At 36.3% G+C, this 23,103-nt stretch overlaps 2 protein-coding genes across 2 annotated transcripts; both read right to left on the reverse strand.

Moving 5' to 3' along the window:
- Window positions 1-3,056: 3,056 nt before the first annotated feature.
- LOC100496844 (indolethylamine N-methyltransferase-like) lies at window positions 3,057-7,669 on the reverse strand. The gene is made up of 4 exons (XM_002935089.3): window positions 7,582-7,669; window positions 7,253-7,453; window positions 6,355-6,562; window positions 3,057-3,589 (listed from the first exon to the last, which is right to left on the reverse strand). The coding sequence occupies exons 2-4, from the start codon at window positions 7,398-7,400 to the stop codon at window positions 3,160-3,162; spliced, it is 786 nt and encodes a 261-aa protein (XP_002935135.3). The 5' UTR covers window positions 7,401-7,453; window positions 7,582-7,669; the 3' UTR covers window positions 3,057-3,159.
- Window positions 7,670-10,234: 2,565 nt separating this feature from the next.
- On the reverse strand, window positions 10,235-15,005 carry LOC100485680 (nicotinamide N-methyltransferase). The gene is made up of 4 exons (XM_002935101.2): window positions 14,935-15,005; window positions 14,642-14,815; window positions 13,003-13,210; window positions 10,235-11,534 (listed from the first exon to the last, which is right to left on the reverse strand). Exons 2-4 carry the CDS (start codon window positions 14,784-14,786, stop codon window positions 11,105-11,107), a joined length of 783 nt encoding a protein of 260 aa, XP_002935147.1. The 5' UTR covers window positions 14,787-14,815; window positions 14,935-15,005; the 3' UTR covers window positions 10,235-11,104.
- Between the last annotated feature and the right edge of the window lie 8,098 nt (window positions 15,006-23,103).

The following is a 23,103-nucleotide window of genomic DNA, read 5'->3' on the forward strand; positions in this document are numbered from 1 at the left end:
TGCCATAGAACAAAAAGGAAGTGTTATTTTTCCAGACAGGAAGTAGAGAAATTTCCTTGTGTAACAAGAAGTAAAGTCCACCATGGAAGCACATTTTTTTTCCCTGTCGCTCTTTTTTTTTTTAAAAAAAGATACAGATTCACACAATGTTACACACAGTGAATTCTTCTTTTATTTTGACGATGGCACCCCTATAAGATCATGAGATTAGGAGATATTTTTTTTTATTGCAACTGAGTGTGAATCTGACCAATTAAACTGTCCTGTCTTTACCTGTCTTCCATCCCCTTTACCAGTTTAGTTGCAGTCTCTGCACTCTCTCCAGCTCATTAATATCCTTCTTAAGGACTGGAGCCCAAAACTGCCCCCCATACTCAGGGTGAGGCCTTACCAGGGACCTATAAAGAGGCTAAACTATATTCTCATCCCTTTAGTTGATGCCTTTTTTATACAGCACTTTATCTGCTTTATTAGCCAGTCCATTAAGGGTTGAACATGATGGACTCGGGTCTTTTTTTCAACTCAACTTAACTATGTAACTATGCAACTAATTTTATGATGTTTATTTATTGAAACTGTAGTTAAACAATCTGTTTCAGCTCATGTAAGTAATGAAATAAAAACAATTTGCTTGAGAAAATATTTTCCATGACTCGGTACAGGATTTGCCCCATCTGACATTTAGCTGATTTCTGTTTTGTTGAATTAGTCAATATAACTGCCACTTTTATTTTACCTGTAAGGGTTGATGGCCTTTAGATAAGGTTGCCACCTTTAAAAAAGGAAAATACTGGCAAGGGATATCCCAATGGGGAAACAACCTCAACCCTGACAGTCTAACCTCATAGTTTAACCCTTCCATCCCCTTTACCAGTTTAGTTGCAGTCTCTGCACTCTCTCCAGCTCATTAATATCCTTCTTAAGGACTGGAACCCAAAACTGCCCCCATACTCAGGGTGAGGCCTTACCAGGGACCTATAAAGAGGCAAAATTATGTTCTCATCCCTTGAGTCAATGCCCTTTTTTATACAAGACAGCACTTTATTTGCTTTAGTAGCCACAGAATGATACTGCCTGGAATTAGACAACTTGTTATCAACAAAAACCCCTAGATCCTTCTCCATTAAGGTTCCCCCCAAAACACTACCATTTAGTGTATAACTTGCATTTATATTATTTCTACCAAAAGGCATAGCCTTGCACTTGTCCACATTAAACCTCATTTTCCATTTTGCTGCCCAGTTTTCCAATTTTGTCAAATCGCTCTGCAAAGCGGCACATCCTGCATGGAACTTATAGTTTTGCACAATTTAGTGTCATCAGCAAAAATAGAAACAGTACTGTCTATGCCCCCCTCCAGGTCATTAATAAACAAGTTAAAAAGCAAAGGCCCAAGGACTGACCCCTGCGGTACTCCACTAACAACACTGGCCCAATTAGAAAATGTTCTATTTACTCCTACTCCTTCAGCCAGTTCTCTATCCAAGTACAAATATTATGTTCTAGGCCAATATTCAATTTCATCATTAACCTTCTGTGAGGTACTGTATCAACAACTTTAGCAAAGTCTAAGTAGATCCCATCCACTGCCATTCCAGCATTGAGGTTCCTGCTCACCTCCTCATAAAAGGCGACTAAATTAGTCTGGCAAGATCATTTACGTATTAAAAACCATGCTGGCACAAACTTATCATGTGATTTGCAATGTATTCAAGTACCCTATCCCTTATTACCCCTTCCAAAAGCTTTCCAACTGCTGATGTCAGACTAACAGGCCTATAGTTTTCAGGCTGAGAACGGGATCCTTTTTTAAATAACGGCACCACATTAGCAATTCTCCAGTCTTTGGGCACCATGCCAGACCTTAATAAATCTTGAGGACAATTCAGTTCAAGTTCCTCCACCAAATCTATGTTACCCCAGTAAGACTACAAAAGATGCAAAACCAACCAGTAGCTGATTGTCCCCCCAGATGTCAGGGCTCAAATGTTTCTTTTCTCCACATGCTGTGGGTGTTTCCACCTCTACAAACTTACTGAAGGGACGTGGTCCAATATATGATAGATACCCTAGCCTTTCCTAACTTAAACACCTCCGCAATAGAACATCTGGGCTTGGTGGAAGAGTTGTTCTTATTGAATAAACCAGGTCTCTAGCATGGGTTCTCCTGTGTATTGCAAAGTAGTTGGTAATTATGAATGGGATGGGAAATACAACACCCAGTGTTGCACAGTGAATGAATTTGGTAAATAAGCCACTCCCCCTAATTAGACTAATCTTTGAAGCTCAGAACTGCCCAGCCAAATTCGAGAATCTGGTCCCCCCTGGCTGGATATTCACCCTTAGTGATATCCAGGTCCTGGCCTGTGCTATAAAAACCTAATTGCACCGAATCCAGGATTTGGTTCGGTATTCAGCCAAGATTTGGCCATTTTCAGCAGGATTTGAATTCGGCCAAAACGAATCCTAAAAATCACATGACTTTTTGTCACGTAAACACGGAAGTTGAACATTTGTTTACATTTAACCCTTCCAAAACCTAATTAGCATATGCTAATTAGGATTCATTAATAGGCCGAATCCTTTACATAGGATTCAGGGGTTCGGCCGAATCCAAAAAATTCGATTCGGTGCATCCCTAGTTTAAAGTGCACCATTTTCTCTTTGTTAAATGTTCTGTCTTTGTTGTCTTGTGTTTAAAATGTAAAATAAAACCTTTTTAAAAGAACTAAATAAATCAAAATATATATATACGTAGCTAACGTTTGTAATAATGACTCCACAGCAGAAACAATGGACCTTCCCATTGGTTTGTCTATCGTGGATTATTTTTCTTCCATAAATGATATATGTCTGGATCAATCACACCACACATCAGAGGAGGCTAGTTATGAGCAAGAATCCTTGCCATAGAACAAAAAGGAAGTGTTATATTTCCAGACAGGAAGTAGAGAAATTTCCTTGTGTAACAAGAAGTAAAGTCCCTCATGGAAGCACATGTTTTTCCCTGTCACTCCTTTTTTTTAAAAAAAAAAATGATACAGATTCACACACTGTTACACACAGTGATTTTTTTTTATTTTATTTTGACGATGGCACCCCTATAGGACCATGAGATTAGGAGATATTTTTTTTTCAACTGAGTGGTAATCTGACCAATTAAACTGCCCTGTCTTTACGGGACACAAAATAGCCAATTGATTCATAATTGGTCAAAGGGGATATAAATTTCCTCTTGTGAGTTTCAGAGCTCAGGATCCTGCACCCGGCTTCTGTCATAGCCTTTTGTATGAACTCTTCATTGCACTTTAGTGCAGAAAACTTGTGTTGGCCGACCATGAAGCAAGAGAAGTTGATCGCTGCCACCATGACCAGGTGACCTCCAATCTTCAGAGGGGATAACAATTTCTTCAGAAGGTTTGTATACATATCGTGATCTTTGCTAACTAGCTCCAAATGATAAAGAGTGATTAAGCAATCTGCTTGGGGCAACACAACTGTGCCGAGTGGGTTCTCCTTGGTGATGTCCCATTTTACCACTTGTTTGATTGCCCTTCTGGTTTTCTCCTCTTGTTTCTTCCACTCGGTACTGAAAAACAATACATTTGCTTTGTTTAAGAATATGTAATATAACACCCTATTTACTGGAGGAGCTAAAGCTCTACGATCCCTTTTGCAAGTCACAGTTTTTCCTCTTACACAGCTGACCAAACAGGAGGCAAAAATATGTTTCTCCAGAAAAACATTTTTCCCACAGCTAACCACTGCTTTCCTGCCCTAAAAAAAATCCTTCTAGAACTAAAGATCTTCAGATTCTCCTCTGGTTGGATCTACTGCTCATGAGGTACCCAGAGAGTTTGGATCATATGCACCCTTAGGAACCCCTAGGATATAAAATCAACCCCAACCAAGTAAGCCTATTTGCTAACACAAGATAGGTCTTTATACTTTTTAGCTTAGTCATTGTTCTCTGAATATTCTTTTGCTTCAAGATGCCATTTCTCAATAGACTATTTACATGCATGGAGATGTATATGTTCCTCAGGTTGCCTATACTATTTATTTATTTCAGGTGGAAACAAGTTGAGCTTATCTCAGGTGGAAACATGTTGGGCTTATCTCAGGTGTAAACATGTTGGGCTTATCTCAGATGGAAACATGTTGGGTTTATCTCAGATGGAAACATGTTGGGTTTATCTCAGATGGAAACATGTTGGGCTTATAGCAGGTGTTAACATGTTGGGCTTATAGAAGGTGGAAACATGTTGGGCTTATTTTAGATGGAAACATGTTGGGCTTATCTCAGATGGAAACATGTTGGGTTTATCTCAGGTGGAAACATGTTGGGTTTATCTCAGGTGGAAACATGTTGGACTTATTTTAGATGGAAACATGTTGGGCTTATCTCAGATGGAAACATGTTGGGCTTATCTCAGATGGAAACATGTTGGCTTATTTCAGGTGGAAACATGTTGGGCTTATCTCAGATGGATACATGTTGGGCTTATCTCAGATGGAAACATGTTGGGCTTATCTCAGATGGAAACATGTTGGGCTTATCTCAGATGGAAACATGTTGGGCTTATCTCAGATGGAAACATGTGGAACTTATCTCAGATGGAAACATGTTGAGCTTATCTCAGATGGAAACATGTTGGGTTTATCTCAGATGGAAACATGCTGGGCTTATCTCAGATGGAGACATTTTGGGCTTATCTCAGATGAAACCAGTTTGGGTTCATCTCAGATGGAAACATTTTGAGCTTATCTCATATGGAAACATGTTGGGCTTATCTCAGATGGAAACACATTGAGCTTATCTCAGATGGAAACATGTTGAGCTTGTCTCAGATGGAAACATGTTGGGCTTATCTCAGATGGAAACATGTTGGCTTATTTCAGGTGGAAACATGTTGGGCTTATCTCAGATGGAAACATGTTTGGTTTATCTCAGATGGATACATGTTGGGCTTATCTCAGATGGAAACATGTTGGGCTTATCTCAGATGGAAACATGTTGGGCTTATCTCAGATGGAAACATGTTGAACTTATCTCAGATGGAAACATGTTGAGCTTATCTCATATGGAAACATGTTGGGTTTATCTCAGATGGAAACATGCTGGGCTTATCACAGATGGAAACATTTTGGGCTTATCTCAGATGAAACCAGTTTGGGTTCATCTCAGATGGAAACATTTTGAGCTTATCTCATATGGAAACATGTTGGGCTTATCTCAGATGGAAACACATTGAGCTTATCTCAGATGGAAACATGTTGAGCTTGTCTCAGATGGAAACATGTTGGGCTTATCTCAGATGGAAACATGTTGGCTTATTTCAGGTGGAAACATGTTGGGCTTATCTCAGATGGAAACATGTTTGGCTTATCTCAGATGGATACATGTTGGGCTTATCTCAGATGGAAACATGTTGGGCTTATCTCAGATGGAAACATGTTGGGCTTATCTCAGATGGAAACATGTTGAACTTATCTCAGATGGAAACATGTTGAGCTTATCTCATATGGAAACAAGTTGGGTTTATCTCAGATGGAAACATGCTGGGCTTATCACAGATGGAAACATTTTGGGCTTATCTCAGATGAAACCAGTTTGGGTTCATCTCAGATGGAAACATTTTGAGCTTATCTCATATGGAAACATGTTGGGCTTATCTCAGATGGAAACATGTTGAGCTTATCTCAGATGGAAACATGTTGAGCTTATCTCAGATGGAAACATGTTGGGCTTATCTCAGATGGAAACATGTTGGGTTTATCTCAGATGGAAACATGTTGGGCTTATCTCAGATGGAAACATTTTGGGCTTATCTCAGATGAAACCAGTTTGGGTTCATCTCAGATGGAAACATTTTGAGCTTATGTCATATGGAAACATGTTGGGCTTATCTCAGATGGAAACATGTTGAGCTTATCTCAGATGGAAACATGTTGGGCTTATCTCAGATGAAAACATTTTGGGCTTATCTCAGATGAAACCAGTTTGGGTTTATCTCAGATGGAAACATTTTGAGCTGACATAAGCCTCTAAGCAAGGTTTTGGGCTTCTACCAGTCCTTTATCAAGCCAAGACTTCAGAGAACCTGAGGAGCAGGCTAAAAAGTTTATTAAGTGACATTGCTTTGAAAATACCACCCTAATAGTGTTTGACTATAATTCCTAGCATTATTTAACCCTTCAAAATATTTGGAAATTCCTTGGGGTAACTTGCAGTGCAGCAAAATCCAAGTATGGTTAAGCATCAGTGGTTAGATGCCCTTTAAGTCCACCATGGGTTCTTTAAACTAGATCTTAACAAAGAAATAATACAACTAGGGTCATTTTCCACCTCACCTTTGTCCTTTAAGTGAGCAAACAAACTCTGCAAAGTGGGAATGATCCACAGCTCCGGGCTCATTTCGGATCCATTTCTTTATGGTTTCCACACAGCAGTCTGAAGATTCCAGCAATATGATATTTTTGAAGAAATCAGCAGCAACAAAGTTTTCAGAAACATGAGAGCCAACCGAGAGATGAATCAGTGTTTCTCCTTTCACAGAACCTACAGGCAAAAACAATGATGATCAATTAATAAACTACTCTACTATGTACTTTTATATTGATGATTTAGCTTGGAATTTATCATATTTTCCAACAAATTTCACAATATAAAGATTTGCCCAAATTCTTAGAATTCAGCCCAACCGAATCAAAACCCATATGTGATGCCACCTGAAAGCACCAGACATTTGAAGGTGACACAGATGAATTGATTTTGGGGATTGTTCTCAAATTCGAACATTAAAATTCTGTTTTAGTTCAGTATTCAGACAGGATTTGGTATTTGGCTGAATTTGAGGACAACAAAAAAAACTAAAACGCTATAATTTCTAATTTTTTTCATTTTAAATTTTACTAAACTCATTTCCTTGAACGTCTAAATCCAAAAAATCTAACGTTTCGAGAGAAAAGAAGGATCTTCCAGGAAAGCGAAGGGACCTCTGCCATTGACTTCTACATGAACCCGACAAGTTTTAGATGGCAATTGTCAGATTTGGATTTTTAGCCATTTAGACACGAGAGTAAATCTCGAAAAAAAATTGGGGGGGGGGGAGGTGAAATTCCTATAGTAAATGGGCCCCTAGATGATCAAATTCAATTTAGTTAATGCATCACTGTACAAATATTACAATCCCAGCACCCCTCTGGTTGGCTTCCAGTATTCTTATTTTTCATGATGTAGCTCACATACCTGATGAGAATAATTTATAGAGAAATTTCAGGGGATCTTCCACCAGCTCTTTTTTGGAAACCGTCTTATCAGCCCCGACGTACGTGTCAAAGAGATGACAGGGATCAAACTCTTCATCATGGTAGTGCTTCTGTTCTGTGCTGCTCATGGTTAGGGTTCTCCAAAAAGTCCTGTTACACTCGGTCGCTTTATATCTTTCAACTGAAATGAAAATACTTATTAAAAGTCTTATTAAGGTGAAGGATACAATGCTGTAATGCTACAGTAACAATTACAGATTTTATGCATGAACTATCAGTAAAGAACCATTGGTGCCGAGCTATAACCACCTGGAGTCCTGTGCGATGTTCTGAATAAAGTCAGTAGATAGAGCCCTTGGGTCTGTGCATTTATTGTCGCTGAAAATCATGAATAATCTTTGTATTATTTACAAGCGATCACAACATCCCTCCTTGGTTTAAATATTTTTGCCCTCGAACTAGTTCCCTTGCCTAATTGTTTGTGAAAGCTTGGGAATCTTCTTGGGAAAAATACACAGTACCGGAGGCAACATGAGAAGCTCAGTTTGACCTTTATTTTACTGTATCTATCAAACCATAGTGAGTGGTCTTTGTGCTGCAGTATCCAGGCATTTAGAAGTCATTAAACTGTGTTAATTACTCTATATATTAACCAATATAGGGAGCGTTATGTGGCTATTAGTTCATAACAAGGGACAACTACAAAGGTTTTCAAGGTATGGCAGCCATCTCTATTTACTTTTTCCAAACCCTGTAGCCCTACCATTGATGGCTTTTGCACACGTTTATGTGGCGACTAAAGGGTTAACCCTAGAGTAGTGGTTCAGAAACTGTGTGGATGACCACAAGGGGGGTTTCAAGCAGTGGCGGGGGGGGGGGGGCTAATCCTGCAAGCCATTTAGGGCAAGATTTGAAGATGCCAAGTTCTTTCCTGGATACCCATGAAAGCCAACCTAGGAGGTCATTTAGGGTGGGGTTTTGGGTGATTCTTTATAACATTTTATTGAAATTATGGCTAAATGACTGAAACGCCAGTGTTTTTGTTTATCTTTTTATGAACTTAATGGGGCCAGAAGAAAGATAAAAGTTGGGGGGCTTGAGCCAAAAATGCCTGATAACCACTGCCCTAGAGATATATGTCTTTGCTGAGGAAGAAAGCAGATCCCTACAGTCCAGAGGAGTTATGGGCATCCCCTAGTTTATACAAGTGAGGGGATCCCATAGTTCTGTCTCCTTGAATGGCAGGTTGATGGGTTGAGGAGGGTTGATGGTAGCAGTTAGCCTGAGGCACAAGTATGTAACGATGATCCTTGGGGTAAGGAGACACCTTAGTAAAAGCCATGAATATGGAGCCCATAAATGAGGGACTGAATGTGTGAAACTAACTCCTGTTATAGCGCCCTCTAGGATTGTGAGGTAGGTGCATGTTGAGACAGTGTGTGGTTCTACACAACACATTGTAGGGACTCCAGTTCTGGTATCCTGGGGTAAACACATTTGGACAAGATCAATTCATGGAGCTATGAGCTACTATGTGATAACACTGATATTAGTGAAGCTACACTATATGGTTAAGAGTATGTTGACCCCCTTTCTATTGTAATTGGCTATTCCAGCCATGCCCATCAATGTGGCCACAGGTACCACCACAACATACAACGACTGTACTGAAACCTCCATGCTGCCTTCTTTGCGGCAACAGTTTGGGTTTAGACCTTCTCCTGTCTCAGTGGTCAATAACCCAATGCCATACGGAACTGGTTTGCAGAGATGGCCACTGGTTTAAAATGTACCATAAAATGTTATAATATTAGGTTCTTTTTCAAGATTTCTCTTCATTATAAGGCACTTTTGTGCTAATACTTAAATAAATTTTGTTAAACGTTGACTTTTAAATTTGTTATTTTTATTATGTAATAATCAGATCAATAACATATTACAAAATGTTACAATTATTACTGACATCTTTTGTCAATTTCCATTCATTATAATATATAATTATGACTTTTGGGTTAAAACCTTAACAAACGTACTTTGAAATATGTCTTTATATTATTAAAAAGTAGTAACTATAATAACAATATGACTTACAAAACAAATTATAAAATATATACAAATTTGCAATATCATGTGATTAATATTTAATTACTAAAACTCAGCTTATGTAAGTAATAGGGATGCACCAAATCCGGACAGGATTCGGCCTTTTCTGGCAGGATTCCGATTCGGCCGAATCCACGCTCCTGGCCGAATCAAACCCGAATCCTAAAAATCACATGACTTTTTGTCATGTTAACACGGAAGTGGATTCAGATTCGGTTCAGTATTCGGTCAAATTCCTTACGGTGGATTCTGGGGTTCGGGTGAACCCAAAAAACTGGATTCGATTCATTCATAGTAAGTAATGAAACAAGAACACAAGAGAACTACTGTAAATACAGTGTTGGGAACATATTTTCCGTGACTCGTTATGGGATTCTCTCCATCTGACATTCATCTGATTTCTGTTTTGTTGAATAGTAAATATAACTGCCACTCTTACTATAATTGTAAGGGGTGAAGGGCCCTAAGAAAGGGTTCCCTCCATTTAAAAAGGAAAATACTGCTCAGGATGGCATGGGCGTGGTCAATGAAGTGGGGTGGTGGGCCAATGGTGTAAAATAGTAGGGTGGTGATGTAAATGAGCAGGTCATGGGGTGGATTCTGGATGATCAAATAGAGAAAGGGGAGGTAGAGCTGAAATTGGGGCAGATCAGGGCCCAGGATGGTGTTTTATTGGCTAAGCTGTTAAAAAAAACCATATGAGTAGCAACAATTCCATCAGTAGGGCCTGATGGGACTGTATATGGGAAGGCCCAGGGCACACAGCCTGGCTCTACAGTTCTACAGAAAGGTCAGGGTAACCCAATAGCAGGAGAATGTCCATTCCATGCACCCCTAAATTTCTCAAAAAGTAAATTCCTAAATGTGTGGATAGTTTTGGAAATTACACTTTACTGTCAAGATGTCATGTATTGGGTTGGATCCCCCAGATACCTGGTTCTTCTTATTGTCTGTTACATTGTCTGGAATAACTCAAAGCAAATCTTATCGGCAGTTTTTCCAGGAAGTGGAGCTATAGACCTAAATGAACCTTTCAGATAAAGTTCTTATGCCTTATAAGACTATTGATGTGATCCTCTATGTGGAGGTGAAGTCTAAAGACAATGTAGAGAGGGTCACCCTATTGTGGTGGTGCAACTTCCGGAGGTACAGCCATTTCCCAACTTGGTAGCCAAAAAACAAATTAGAAACTAAGTCCTCACCAAAGTGCCATAATGGTGTCTTTATTCAAGCCAGGTGTTTATTTATTAGGAATCAAATAAAAATGCACTTAATTATTCTCTCATACACTCAGAGCCCCTGGAATGGATGTATATCCTGTAGATCTTTCACATCAATGGTTTATTTTTGTTCAAAAATATCTGTCAATCTGATCAATCACACCATACATCAGAAGAAGCTCCTTATGAGCAAGAACAAAAAGGAAGGGTTGCATTTTTTTAGACAGGAAGTAGAGAAACTTCCTTGTGTAACAGGAAGTAAACTCCCCCATAGAAGCACATTTTCAACCATTACTTTTATCTTTTCAAAGCGACACAAATTCACACAATGTTGCACACTGTTTTCAAGCACAATGATTTTTTTCTGTTTTGATGATGGTATCACCTTTGAGAGATTAGGAAATATTTTATGCATTAGCGCCACTAATCTAAGATGAGATTTAATCATTCAAATTTAATGCACTATTAAAGATAGAATCATTATTGTGACTGAGTGTTAATCTGACCGTTTAAACCACTCGGTCTTTACGGCACACAAAGTAGGCAATTGATTCATAATCGGTCAAAGGAGATTTAAATTTCCTTCTGTGAGTTTCAGTGCTTACGATGGTGCAACCGGCTTCTGTCACAGCCTTTTGTATAAACTCTTCATTGTACTTCAATGCACCAAACTTGTGTTGGCCGACCATGTAATAAGAGATGTTGATCACTGCCACCATGACCAGGTGACCTCCAATCTTCAGATAGAATAACAATTTCTTTAGAAGGTTTACATACATATCGTTATCTTTGCTAACAGCCTCCAAGTGATAAACAGTGATTATACAATCTGCTTGGGGCAACACAACTGCACCCAGTGGGTTCTCCTTGGTGACGTCCCATTTTACCACTTGTTTGATTGCCCTTCTGGCCTTTTCTTCTTGCTTCTTCCACCCAGTACTGCAAAACAACACATTTGCTGTGCTTAAGAATATGTATATTATCATATATTATTATTATTATTTACCCTATTTATTGGAGGAGCTAAAGCTCTATGACACCCTTTTGCAAGTAACAGTTTTTGAAGTTAAAAAAGACACACAGCTATCAAGTTAAACCCTGGCTTTTAACTGAACAAAAGGGAGGTAAAAAATATGTCTAGTTTTCCTCTGAAAAATATTTCTCCTCACAGCTCATCACAGTTTTGTTGCACTGGAAAAAGCATTTATACTATCTATAAGGTCTCCTCTGGTGGGACCTACAGCTGATGAGGCACCCAGAGAGTTTGGACAGCTAATGGCAACTTTGTTATCATGGAGAAAATAAAATTCTACAAATGAAGATCTATAAAGTCTACTCTGATGGGATCTACTGCTGATGAGGCATCCAGAATGTTTGGATCATATGGACCATTAAGAACCTCTGTTGAGATGAAGTCAACCCCAACCAGGTTATTTTCTAACCTGAGATAACACCGGTAAGTATACCTGAGTATACACCGGTATACTTGTAGGGTTATCAGAGAACTCTTTCTGCTGTTTTCCTGTTTGTGACATCATCCAGCCCAGTTACAGGTTGGAGAGAAATCTGATTGACTTTAAGCCCCAGTGCACTTCTGGGAAAAGGGGAGGATCCAGGAAGTGCCTTGCTTTGGAGCCAAAACCAGGGGGTGGGCCAGGAGAGGTTATAAGGGAGTCATGCTGCTGCAACCAGCCAGATCCAGAGAACAGAAAGAGAGAGTAAAAGGCTGAGTGTGCTCTGCCATACTACCAAGCTCCAGCCATATAAAGGGAGACATCTGCTTAGCTGCTGTTGGGTGCCTCTATCTCTGTGTGAATCCTCAGTGAGAGATCCATGTGAGGGAGGCTATTGGAAGGCTCCAGTGTGTGGTCCCCTGTGTGAGGACAGGTGTTGATTGAGTGCCCCAAAGTACCTCTCCAAAGGGAGTGGTAGTTTGGGGCAGGTAGCGCTACCTGAGGAAACTAAAGAGCTCTTGGGAAGAGATTTTGCCAGAGACTAAACTGGGTAAGGGTATTTGTGCTGTTCTGGGAGTTGGCTAAACCACACAGGTTTCCCAGAGCAGGGTTTATACAGTTCTGTTTGCATTTAATAGTTATTGCCATTTCTGAACTAAGATTTTAGGTGCTGCAAAACTGTGTGTGATTTATTTCCTAGTGGAATTCTACTGAGATGTGCTCCTCACTGCCCAACAGATGGAGGCACTTTAGTGACCCTGAGGAGCAGGATACAAATGTTATTGAGCAATGTTGCTTTAAAAATACCACCATGATATAATTCCTAGCGTAATAAAGCCCTTCAAATATTTGGCAATACCTTCTGGTTAGATTCCCCTTAAGGCCACCTTGAATTCTTTAAACTAGATCTCAACAACAAAAAATAACAGCACCGTGGTCTTTTCCCACCTCACCTTTGCCCTTTAAGTGAGCAAACAAACTCTGCGGCGTGGGAATGTTCCAAAGCCCCGGGCTCGTTTCGGATCCAGCTCTCTATGGCTTTCATACAGCAGTCTGAAGATTCCAGCAATATGATATTTTTGAAGAAATCGGCGGCGACAAAGTTTTTAGACATGTTGGAGCCAACTGAAATATTTATCAGTGTTTCTCCCTTCACAGAACCTAAAGGCAAAAACAACGGTCATTTTTGAACTATGGTTAGTGATGCCCTTTTTTACGTGAATGATTTTGTTTGGGGGCTCATTATATATTTCAGCACATTTCAAAATGTATAGATTTCCATAGAGTTCAGCAAAACATAAGAAGAACCCGTATGTGATTGGGCCTTTATTGAACATCTCTCTCTAGCCCCCCACCAAATATCTTTCCTTGGCAGACACAGAAGCCCGTAAAGTTCCCCCTCAACAGCCTCCAAATTAAATTTACACTTGGGATTTGGGAAAAATGCCGCAAAAAGACCCCCTTGGCCAGTCCTTCTCTTTTTCTGCTAAACATCATTGCCAATACTCTCTTTCCCCCGGGCCTCTCCATCATATTTAGAGAATACTGGGGCTCACTCAACCTATTTTGAATATAAGATTTTTTTAATCCCATCACAGGCAAACAATACACCTTCATGAACTTTAAGCTAAACCCCAGATCCCTCTACAACAGGACTATGAGTATATTCAGTTGTCACATTTTATTCAAAGTGCCTCCATTAGGCACTTCTCTGTAACCTGGTTTGAAAGAATGTGCATGGAAGGGCTACCCCAGAAGGCCCTGATATCTATCATTTACCCTTTTTTAAATAACATAAGAGAGCACCCATTCCCTAAGCATAAATACATGTTACAATGGGAAAGAAAGACCTCGACCACACTATCTATAACTGATTGGGAAAATACCAGGACAGGGGTAACTTATGTGAGGCAGAAAGAAAGTGTATGTAAGACAATGTTCTTCTGGTATTGCACCCCAGTAAAGTTGAGCAGAATATTCCCAGACACCCCATAGACATCCACAATGTCTTGGGAAGACGGCACACTTTTATATCAAGACAAGAGCAGAAGATCCTGAACTATATTTATACCCCTGCTAGGCTCTCCATTAGCGCTAAATGAAAATCGGCAATACCCCCTACTGTAGGTGAGGTTGTTTCTCATTTACTAGAGATGACCTCAAGACATAAAGGGTTAATCACATCACATGAACAAGTTTGGTCGAAATGGGACTACTATCTCTCTCAACATAGGGCATCCCAACTACCTAGTGCAAGATAGTAACCCCCACTCCAATATCTCATTCCCCCCTGTCCAGCTTAAGATAGCCCACGATCTTGCCCCCATAGTGAAACATAGTTACTACCCACTTACACGGCCGATAATGCCAGAAGCACCCATAACCCATACACTACCCTGAAATTTGATATGTGGTTGTTCTTTTTTTACCTATGCGTGAACGTTCTCTGAACTGTTTGATACGAGATTTGAATGTCCAATGCTGATATGTTTGTAAAACTGTATAGAAAACCAATAAAATCTAAATTACAAAAAAAAAGAACCCGTAGGTGGTGTGAGATATATGGCTATTACAATAATGTAGCTCACATACCTGATGAGAATAATTTATAGAGGAATCTCAGGGGATCTTCCAACAGCTCCTTCTTGGAAATGGTCTTAGCCCCGACGTACGTGTCAAAGAGATGACAAGGATCAAGCTCTTCATCATGGTAATGCTTCTGCTCTGTGCAGCTCATAGTGAGGGTTCCCCAACAGTCCCGTTACACTGAAAACAAAGGTCATTTAATATCGATCAACTGAAATTAAAATACTTGTATCAAGATTTTTTATCCATGAACTATTAATTTTATCAGTAAAGAACCATTGGTGCTGAGTTATAATCACCTGGAGTCCTGTGCGATGTCCTGAATAAAGTCAGTAGATAGAGCCCGTGGGTCGGTGCATTTATTGTTGCTGAAAATCATGAAAAATCATTATATTATTTACAAAGGATCACAACATCCCTCCTTGGTTTAAATATTTTCACCCTCCAACTAGTTCCCTTACCTAATTGTTTGTAAAAGCTTGGGAATCTTCATGGGAAAAATACACAGTACCGGAGGCAACACGGGCAGATTTTTTTTAAATCTTCTTTAGTTTACTGTATCTTTCAAACTATAGTGAGTGGTCTTTTTGCTGCAGTATCCAGGCATTAAGCAGGCATTAAACTGTGTTAATTGTTGTATATATTAATATTAGAAGCATAATTTGGCTATTATAAGAAGATTTTCAAAGTATGGCAGCCATCTCCATTTACTTTTTCAAAACACTGTAGCCCTATTATTGATGGCTTTTGCACAAGTTTATGTGGAGGACTAAAAGGTTAATCATAGAGTAGGGGTTCTGAATCTGTGCAAATAACCTCAAGGGGGGTTTCAAGCAGTGGCAGGGGGGCTAATCTTGCAATCCCGTTAGGGTGAAATTTAAAGATAACGCCAAGTTCTTTAATGAAAGCCCACATAGGTGGTCATTTAGAGTGGGGTTTGGGATGATTCCTTATAAAATTTTATAGATCTTATTGGAATTATAGCTAAATGACTGATACGCCAGTGTTTTCATAAACTGTTCATCTTTTTATGATCTTAGTGGGGCATGAAGAAAGGTTGGTCCTTGAGGAGCACTTTGGCCAAAAATACCTGATAACCACTGCCCTAGAGAGCTATAGAGAAAGGAAATCCATACTGTCCAGTGGACACTGTGGGCATCCCCTAGTTTATGAAAGTGATCAGATATCCCATAGTTCTGTCTTCTTGAATGCCACTCTGTGAAGAAGGGTTGATGGTACCAATTAGCCTGGGGTACAAGTATGTAAAGATGATCCTTAGGGTAAGAAGAGCACCTCAGTAAAATTCATGGAGAGGGAGCTCATAAATGAGGTACTTAAAAATGGGTGAAATTAGCTCCTGTTATTGCACCCTCTAGGAATGTGTGGTAGGTGTATGTTGAGATAGTGTGTGGTCCTATACAACACATTGCAGGGACTCCAGTTACTAAGGCTCAGGGTAGGGTAAAATCCCTGAATTGTGATATCCTGGGGGGTAAACACCTATTGGAAAGATTAAACCATGAAGAAACTATTATTCTCTATGGCCTGAATCTGTGGGCTGGTAAGTAATATTAGTGTGATATTACTGAAGCTTCACTATATGGCTAATGTATGTTGACACCCTTTATAATTAATTTAATTGGCTATTCCAGTCTCACCCATCATTGCATACACAAGTTCCACCTCAATATACAATGACAGCACTGACAATTCTATGCTGCTTTCTTTGTGGCAACACTATTGGGTAGACCTTTTTCTGTTTCAGTGGGACAATAACCCAATGCCATAGAGACCTAACAGAATTTACCATAGAATTTTAAAATATTACTGAAATGTTATTTTCTTCAAAATTTCTCTTTTTTTTTTACAACAGATCATAATTTTGTGTTGAAACATTATGAAATATACCTTTATATTTGTTAAACATTTGCTCATTTTTTATTGTTATACAATATGTCTATGAAGATTCTCATTCATCCAGGTCATGATATATAGTATCTAGTAGAATTAAGTCTAAAACAACTGGACTTTTCTGAGTTTTTCTTGAAAACATACATACAATGGCGCGTTGACATCCTTACCCCGGCAGTTTCACAACAGTTCACACTTCCAGTCATGTACTTTGAAGGATTAACACCTTCATCAATGAGAATCTTGGTACCATTGTGATTGGATCATACCTTCTTACACCTGTCAGTTTCAGCTAACACCTAACTGAACAAGTTCAATGGAACCATTGTGATTGGATGTCTGTGACTCTACTACCATCAAGAGTTTAAATACCGGGGAATTCCCTACCAGTCATTTGAACTGAAGAAGCCACTCGGATGAGTGGTGAAACGTTTTCAAGAAAAACTCAGAAAAGTCCAGTTGTTTTAGACTTAATTCTACTAGATACTATATATTGTTATACAATAATAATATCCATAACATATTACAAAATGTTAACATTATTACTGATTTTTTTTTACAATTCTCTTCATTATACAGGTATTGGATCCCTTATCCGGAAACCCATTATCCAGAAAGCTCCGAATTACGGAAAGCCCATCTCCCATAGACTCCATTTTAATCAAATAATACAGAATTTAAAAACTGATTTCCTTTTTCTCTGTAGAAATAAAAGAGAACCTTGTAATTGATCCCAAATAAGATATAAATAATCCTTACTGGATGCAAAACAATCCTATTGGGTTTAATTAATGTTTTATTGATTTTTTAGTAGACTTAAGGTATGGGGATCCAAATTACAGAAAGACCCCTTATCCGGAATACCCTTGGTCCCGAGCATTCTGGATAATGGGTCCTATACCTGTAATATAAAATTGATAATATAATTTTGACTTTTATGTTGAAACATTCTGAAATATGCCTTTTTATCTGTTAAACATTTGCTCATTTTGTATTGTATACAATAATTATATTCGTAACATATTACAAAATGTTAAAATTATTACTGATTTTTTTATTATACTTATATTCATTACAATATACTATTGATAATATAATTATGACTTTTGTGTTAAAACATTATGAAATATACCTTTATATTTGTTAAACATTTGCTAATTTTTTATTGTTATACAATAATAATATTCATAACATATTACAAAATGTTAACATTATTACTGATTTTTTTTACAATTCTATTCATTATAATATAAAATTGATAATATAATTTTGACTTTTATGTTGAAATATTATGAAATATGCCTTTATATTTGTTAAACATTTGCTAATTTTCTATTGTTATACAATAATAATATTCATAACATATTACAAAATGTTAACATTATTACTGATTTTTTTTTACATTTCTATTCATTATAATATAACATTGATAATATAATTTGGACTTTTATGTTGAAACATTCTGAAATATGCCTTTTTATTTGTTAAATATTTGCTCAAAACCTTAACATTATTACTGTTTTTTTTATTTTTATATTTCTATTTATTATAATATACAATTGATAAAATAATTTTGAATTTTATGTTGAAACATTATGAAATATGCCTTTATATGTGTTAAATGTTTGCTTTTAATAATATTCATAACATATTACAAAATGTTAACATTATTACTGATTGTTTAATATTTCTATTCATTATAATATAATATTGATAATTTTGTTTTGACTTTTGTGTTGAAACATTAAGAAATGTTCTCTGAAATATCTTAACATTGTTACAAATGTACTTAACTGTTATTATTACATATTATCAATAACATTAATAAAACATATAAAATATATAACATTTAACAAAATGTTACATAACAAAATGCAACAAAATAATGTAAGTTAAAAAAAAATCTATAATATTTACTGACAATCTTGTTAAACAATCCATTTCAATTTATGTAAGTAATAAAATTTTTACAAATGAAATATTTGTTTTTACACAAGAGAATTACTGTAAATACCTGTAGGAGTGCTGGGGGAAATATTTTGCATATTTTACAGGATTCTCTCCATTTTACATTCAGCTGATTTCTATTTTGTTGAATTAGTAAATATATCTGCTACTAAACTCTGCCTATAAGGATTGTTACCTTTCACAAAGGAAAATACTGCCCAGGATGTCATAGGGGTAGTTAATAAAGTGAGGGGTGGGCGGGCCAATGGTAAAGAATGGCAGACTGCTGATGTAAACAGGTGGGTCATGGTGTAAGAATAGATGATCAAATAGAGAAAGGGAAGTGAAACACTGATGCTGAACCCCTAACATCAGTGCCCAACCTCTTGCATATAGATGGAAGCAAAAACCCTCTAACAATGCTCCAACATATAGAAGAAAGTCCTCCTACAAAAGCAGAGGAAACACTAACCTTTTAGCAGCAAAGAGATTACCAACTTCACATAAACAACTTTAGAATTTGGGTCCATAATTTTTTGGGCACACAGTGAAATCCCTTCTTTCATTTAAGAGTTTTGTTTAGCCCTAACATTATTATTCTTGTTAAAGAACCAATGATGTCTAATTCTTGCAAAGATCTGTGGCGTTTGGGATTTAGATAGGAGACCCTTTACCTCCATTTAATATAGGTAGAACACAACTGAAAGGGAGGGAGTTGTATGATTTGTTGTATAATGTGGGTTTGTCAAATAATGGGGGAATAAGATGAGTTGAATGTATTCAATCAAAAGGTTGCTAAAAATTGGCCATTATATAACATACTAAAGATTGATTTAAAGGTAAACCACCTCTTTAATGGAAGAGTTTGCTTTCAACTGAAGTTTTTTCCGCAGTGTTACACAATCATGGTTAACTAATTCAAGTTTAGAAAAAAACACAATAGCAGAGAAAAAAATTAAAATCAAAGAAATCTGCCCTTAAGAATAAAGAAAGTATATAATTTTTAAAGCTACAACAGCATTTAAGGACTTGGGATTTCTTTGGTGCAATTTTTTTTGGAAATGTTTCATACAGTTTCAAGTCTCATTATTGTTTTGAAGAGGATTCATAGAAATTAATATCTGTTTAAATGTTTCTCAAGAAATTGTAATATAATCTAAAACATTTTGTAAAATGTACAAAAATTCGAGAACTTTTGAAAAATTATTGCAACTATTAATAAATACATATATGATTTACTTTTTTCATCAAAAAACTCTCATGAGTTTATATGTTTCTAAAAAAAAATCAAATTTTTAGTAAATCTGCCCAAATTTTGTTTATCTATAAAGCTAGAAAAGCTACTTACAATCTAAACTAGACTACAATTTGATAAAAAAAGCTAATTCAATTCCAAATTCTCCCATAGAGCCAGATGCAATAAATTGAGAAAAACTTCTCACTGTTTATCCCATGAAAAACTCTATTGAAGTCTATGGGAAAAAACTGGAACTGAATTAGGAGAATGTTTTTTCTTGTGTTTAATCTCACACATTTGGGCGGAGTCACCAACAGCCAATCAAATTTCACCTGTTGAATTTTATTGGTTTAATGCCACGGTTCCCAAACTTTGCAGTTTGTCACTGGGTGACTACACCCCAAGTTTAGAAAAGTGGGTGGCACCAACAACAGCTAATCAGATTTCACCTATAGCCTTTCATTGGTTTAAATTTAAACCACTGCCATTCTTTAAGTATTAAACCCCAAACTTTGCAGAGTTAGTCACCAGGTAACTGCAGTTCGCAGTTAGAAGAAGTGGGTGGAGCCACCAACAGCCAATAAGATTTTACCTGATGACTTTCAATGGGAAAATTTAACCTGCTGCCATTCTCACCGTATTAACACCAGGGTACCCAAATTCTTCAAAGTTGGTCACTAGGGGACTGCATTTTTAGGTTTGAAAAAGTGGGTGGAGCCACCAGCAACCAATAATATTTCATCTATTGAAAGATTTCATCTTATACTAATTACACCAGGGTTCCAAAACTTTGCGTAGTTAATCATTGGGTGGCAATAATTCAAGGTTTTTTTTAAAAAAGTGGGTGGAGCCACAGGCAGCCAATCAGATTTATTTCAATGATTTTAATGGGGAAAGTTTAACTGCTGCCATTCTCATACATTTAATGCCAGTGCCCCAAACACTGGGGGACTAAGGTTAAAGGTTTTAAATAGTGGGTGGAGCCACAAACAGCCAATCTGTTTCCATACATTAGATTTCATTGGTCTATATTTAAACTGACACCATTATTTAAGTATGAATTCCAAGGTTGTTAAACTTTGCAAAGTTAGTCACTGGGTATTTGTGGTTAAAAAGTGGATGGAGCCATCAACAGCCAATCACACTAGGGAACTGCAGTTCAAAAATAGGAAAAGTGGGTTAGGCCATTAACAGCCAATCAGATTTCATTGATTGCATTTCATTAGTTTAAATTTAAAATGCTGTCATTCTCACACTATTTATGCCAGGGTGCCCAAACTTTGCAGTTTGTCACTGGGTGACTTTGATTCAAGGTGAGAAAAAGTGGGCACACCCACCAATCGCAATTTGTCTATTAACTTTTATTGGTTTGAATCAAAACTGTTGATGTTTTCTAACTTTTAATTGTAGGGTCCCTAAACTTTGCAAATTTAGTCACTGGGTAACTGCACTTCAAGGTTAGAAAAAGTGGGCAGAGCCACCAACCACCAATTGGATTGACTTTTAGTGGTGAAATTTAAATTGCTGCCATTTAGACACTATTAAGACCAGGGTCCCCAAACCTTGCACAGTGGTTTTTACTATAGAGCCAACAACAGCCAATCAGATTTCATTCAGTGACTAAGTTTTTTCAAACCAACATGAAGTTTGTTCTTCCTTTTCTAGTTATTATTGTTTTGTACAATGTAATTATTTCTTGAAAATGTACTTATAATAGTAATTATTATTGTTATTTCAAACATTATTATGTATTAAATATGTATGTATAATTGTAATTATTATTACTATTTATAATATGATTATTTCTTGAAAATATGTATAATTGTAATTATTATTATTTACAATATTATTATTTTATGAAAATGTACCTATAATAGTAGTTATTATTGTTATTAATAACATAATAATATTATTGTTATTTACAATATAATTACTTCTTGTTAATATACGTATAATAGCAATTATTATTGTTATTTATAATATTATTTCTTGAAAATGTACTGTATGTATAACAGTAATTATTATTGTTATTTATAATACAATAATTTCTTAAAAATGTACCTAGAATTGTAAGTATTATTGTTATTTACAATATTATTATGTATTGAAAATGTACATATAATTGTAATTTTTATTGTAATTTATAATATAGTTATTTCTTGAAAATGTACGTATAATAATAATTATTGTTATTTATAATATAATGAATTCTTCAAAATGTACGTAAAATAGTAATTATTATTGTTATTTATAATATAAATAATTCTTCAAAATGTATGTATAATAGTAATTATTATTGTTATTTATAATATAATTATTTCTTGAAAATGTATGTATAATTGTAATTATTATTTTTATTTATAATATAAATATTTCTTGAAAATGTATGTATAATAGTAATTATTACTGTGATTTACAATATAATTATTTCTTGAAAATGTACGTATAATCGTAATTATTATTGTTATTTATAAAATTATTTCATCAAAATTTACATATAATAGTAATTATTGTTATTTATAATATTATGTATTGAAAATGTACGTATAATTCAATTATTGTTATTTACAATATAATTACTTTATCAAAATGTATGCATAATAGTAGTTATTATTGATGTTATTATTTTTTTTAATACAATTATACATTGAAAATGTACATATAATGGTTGTTATTATTGTTATTTACAATATTATTATTTCGTGAAAATGTACTTATAACAATAATCATTATTGATATTACAGTATTATTACATATTTTCCATAAGGTTGACAAAATGTATTATGGAATATATTAAAAAAACAAAACAACTAAAGTCTATAAATCTACAATTTTTTAAATTAAAACTCTAGTTAATCAATCCATTTCAGCTGATGTAATTAATGAAATAAAGACCTACTGTGGGGAACATATCTGCGGAACATTTTTCCATGACTTGGTACAGGAGTTGCTCCATCTAATATTCAGCTAATTTCTGTTTTATTGAATAAGTAAATATAACTGCCACTTCATTAAATAATCCTTTAATTATATAATTGTTCACCTGAGAACTAGAAAATCTGGTCATGTAGGGCCACCGTAACTGTTATGGGCTTATTTATCAATTTTCGAGTTTGTCACAGGCAGTTGTCTGAAGGGGTACGTATCGAGAAGGGGTACAAACTGCTTAAGGTGGAACATTATGGGGGTCTGTATGTTTTTAACATGGATATTTGAAAAAACTTGTATCTTTTTCAAAGACTCTTTTTAAGTTTGGGACACTTTATTAATGTGGTTTGTATATGTGCCCTTTAATCGGGGGGTAGTATCCTATTAACTCTGGCCCTTTTTGACTGGCTATTTATGACCTCTATTATCAATAAATTAAGAAATT

This window comes from Xenopus tropicalis, chromosome 8 (genome assembly GCF_000004195.4).
Source record: "Xenopus tropicalis strain Nigerian chromosome 8, UCB_Xtro_10.0, whole genome shotgun sequence".
Classification (NCBI taxonomy): domain Eukaryota; kingdom Metazoa; phylum Chordata; class Amphibia; order Anura; family Pipidae; genus Xenopus; species Xenopus tropicalis.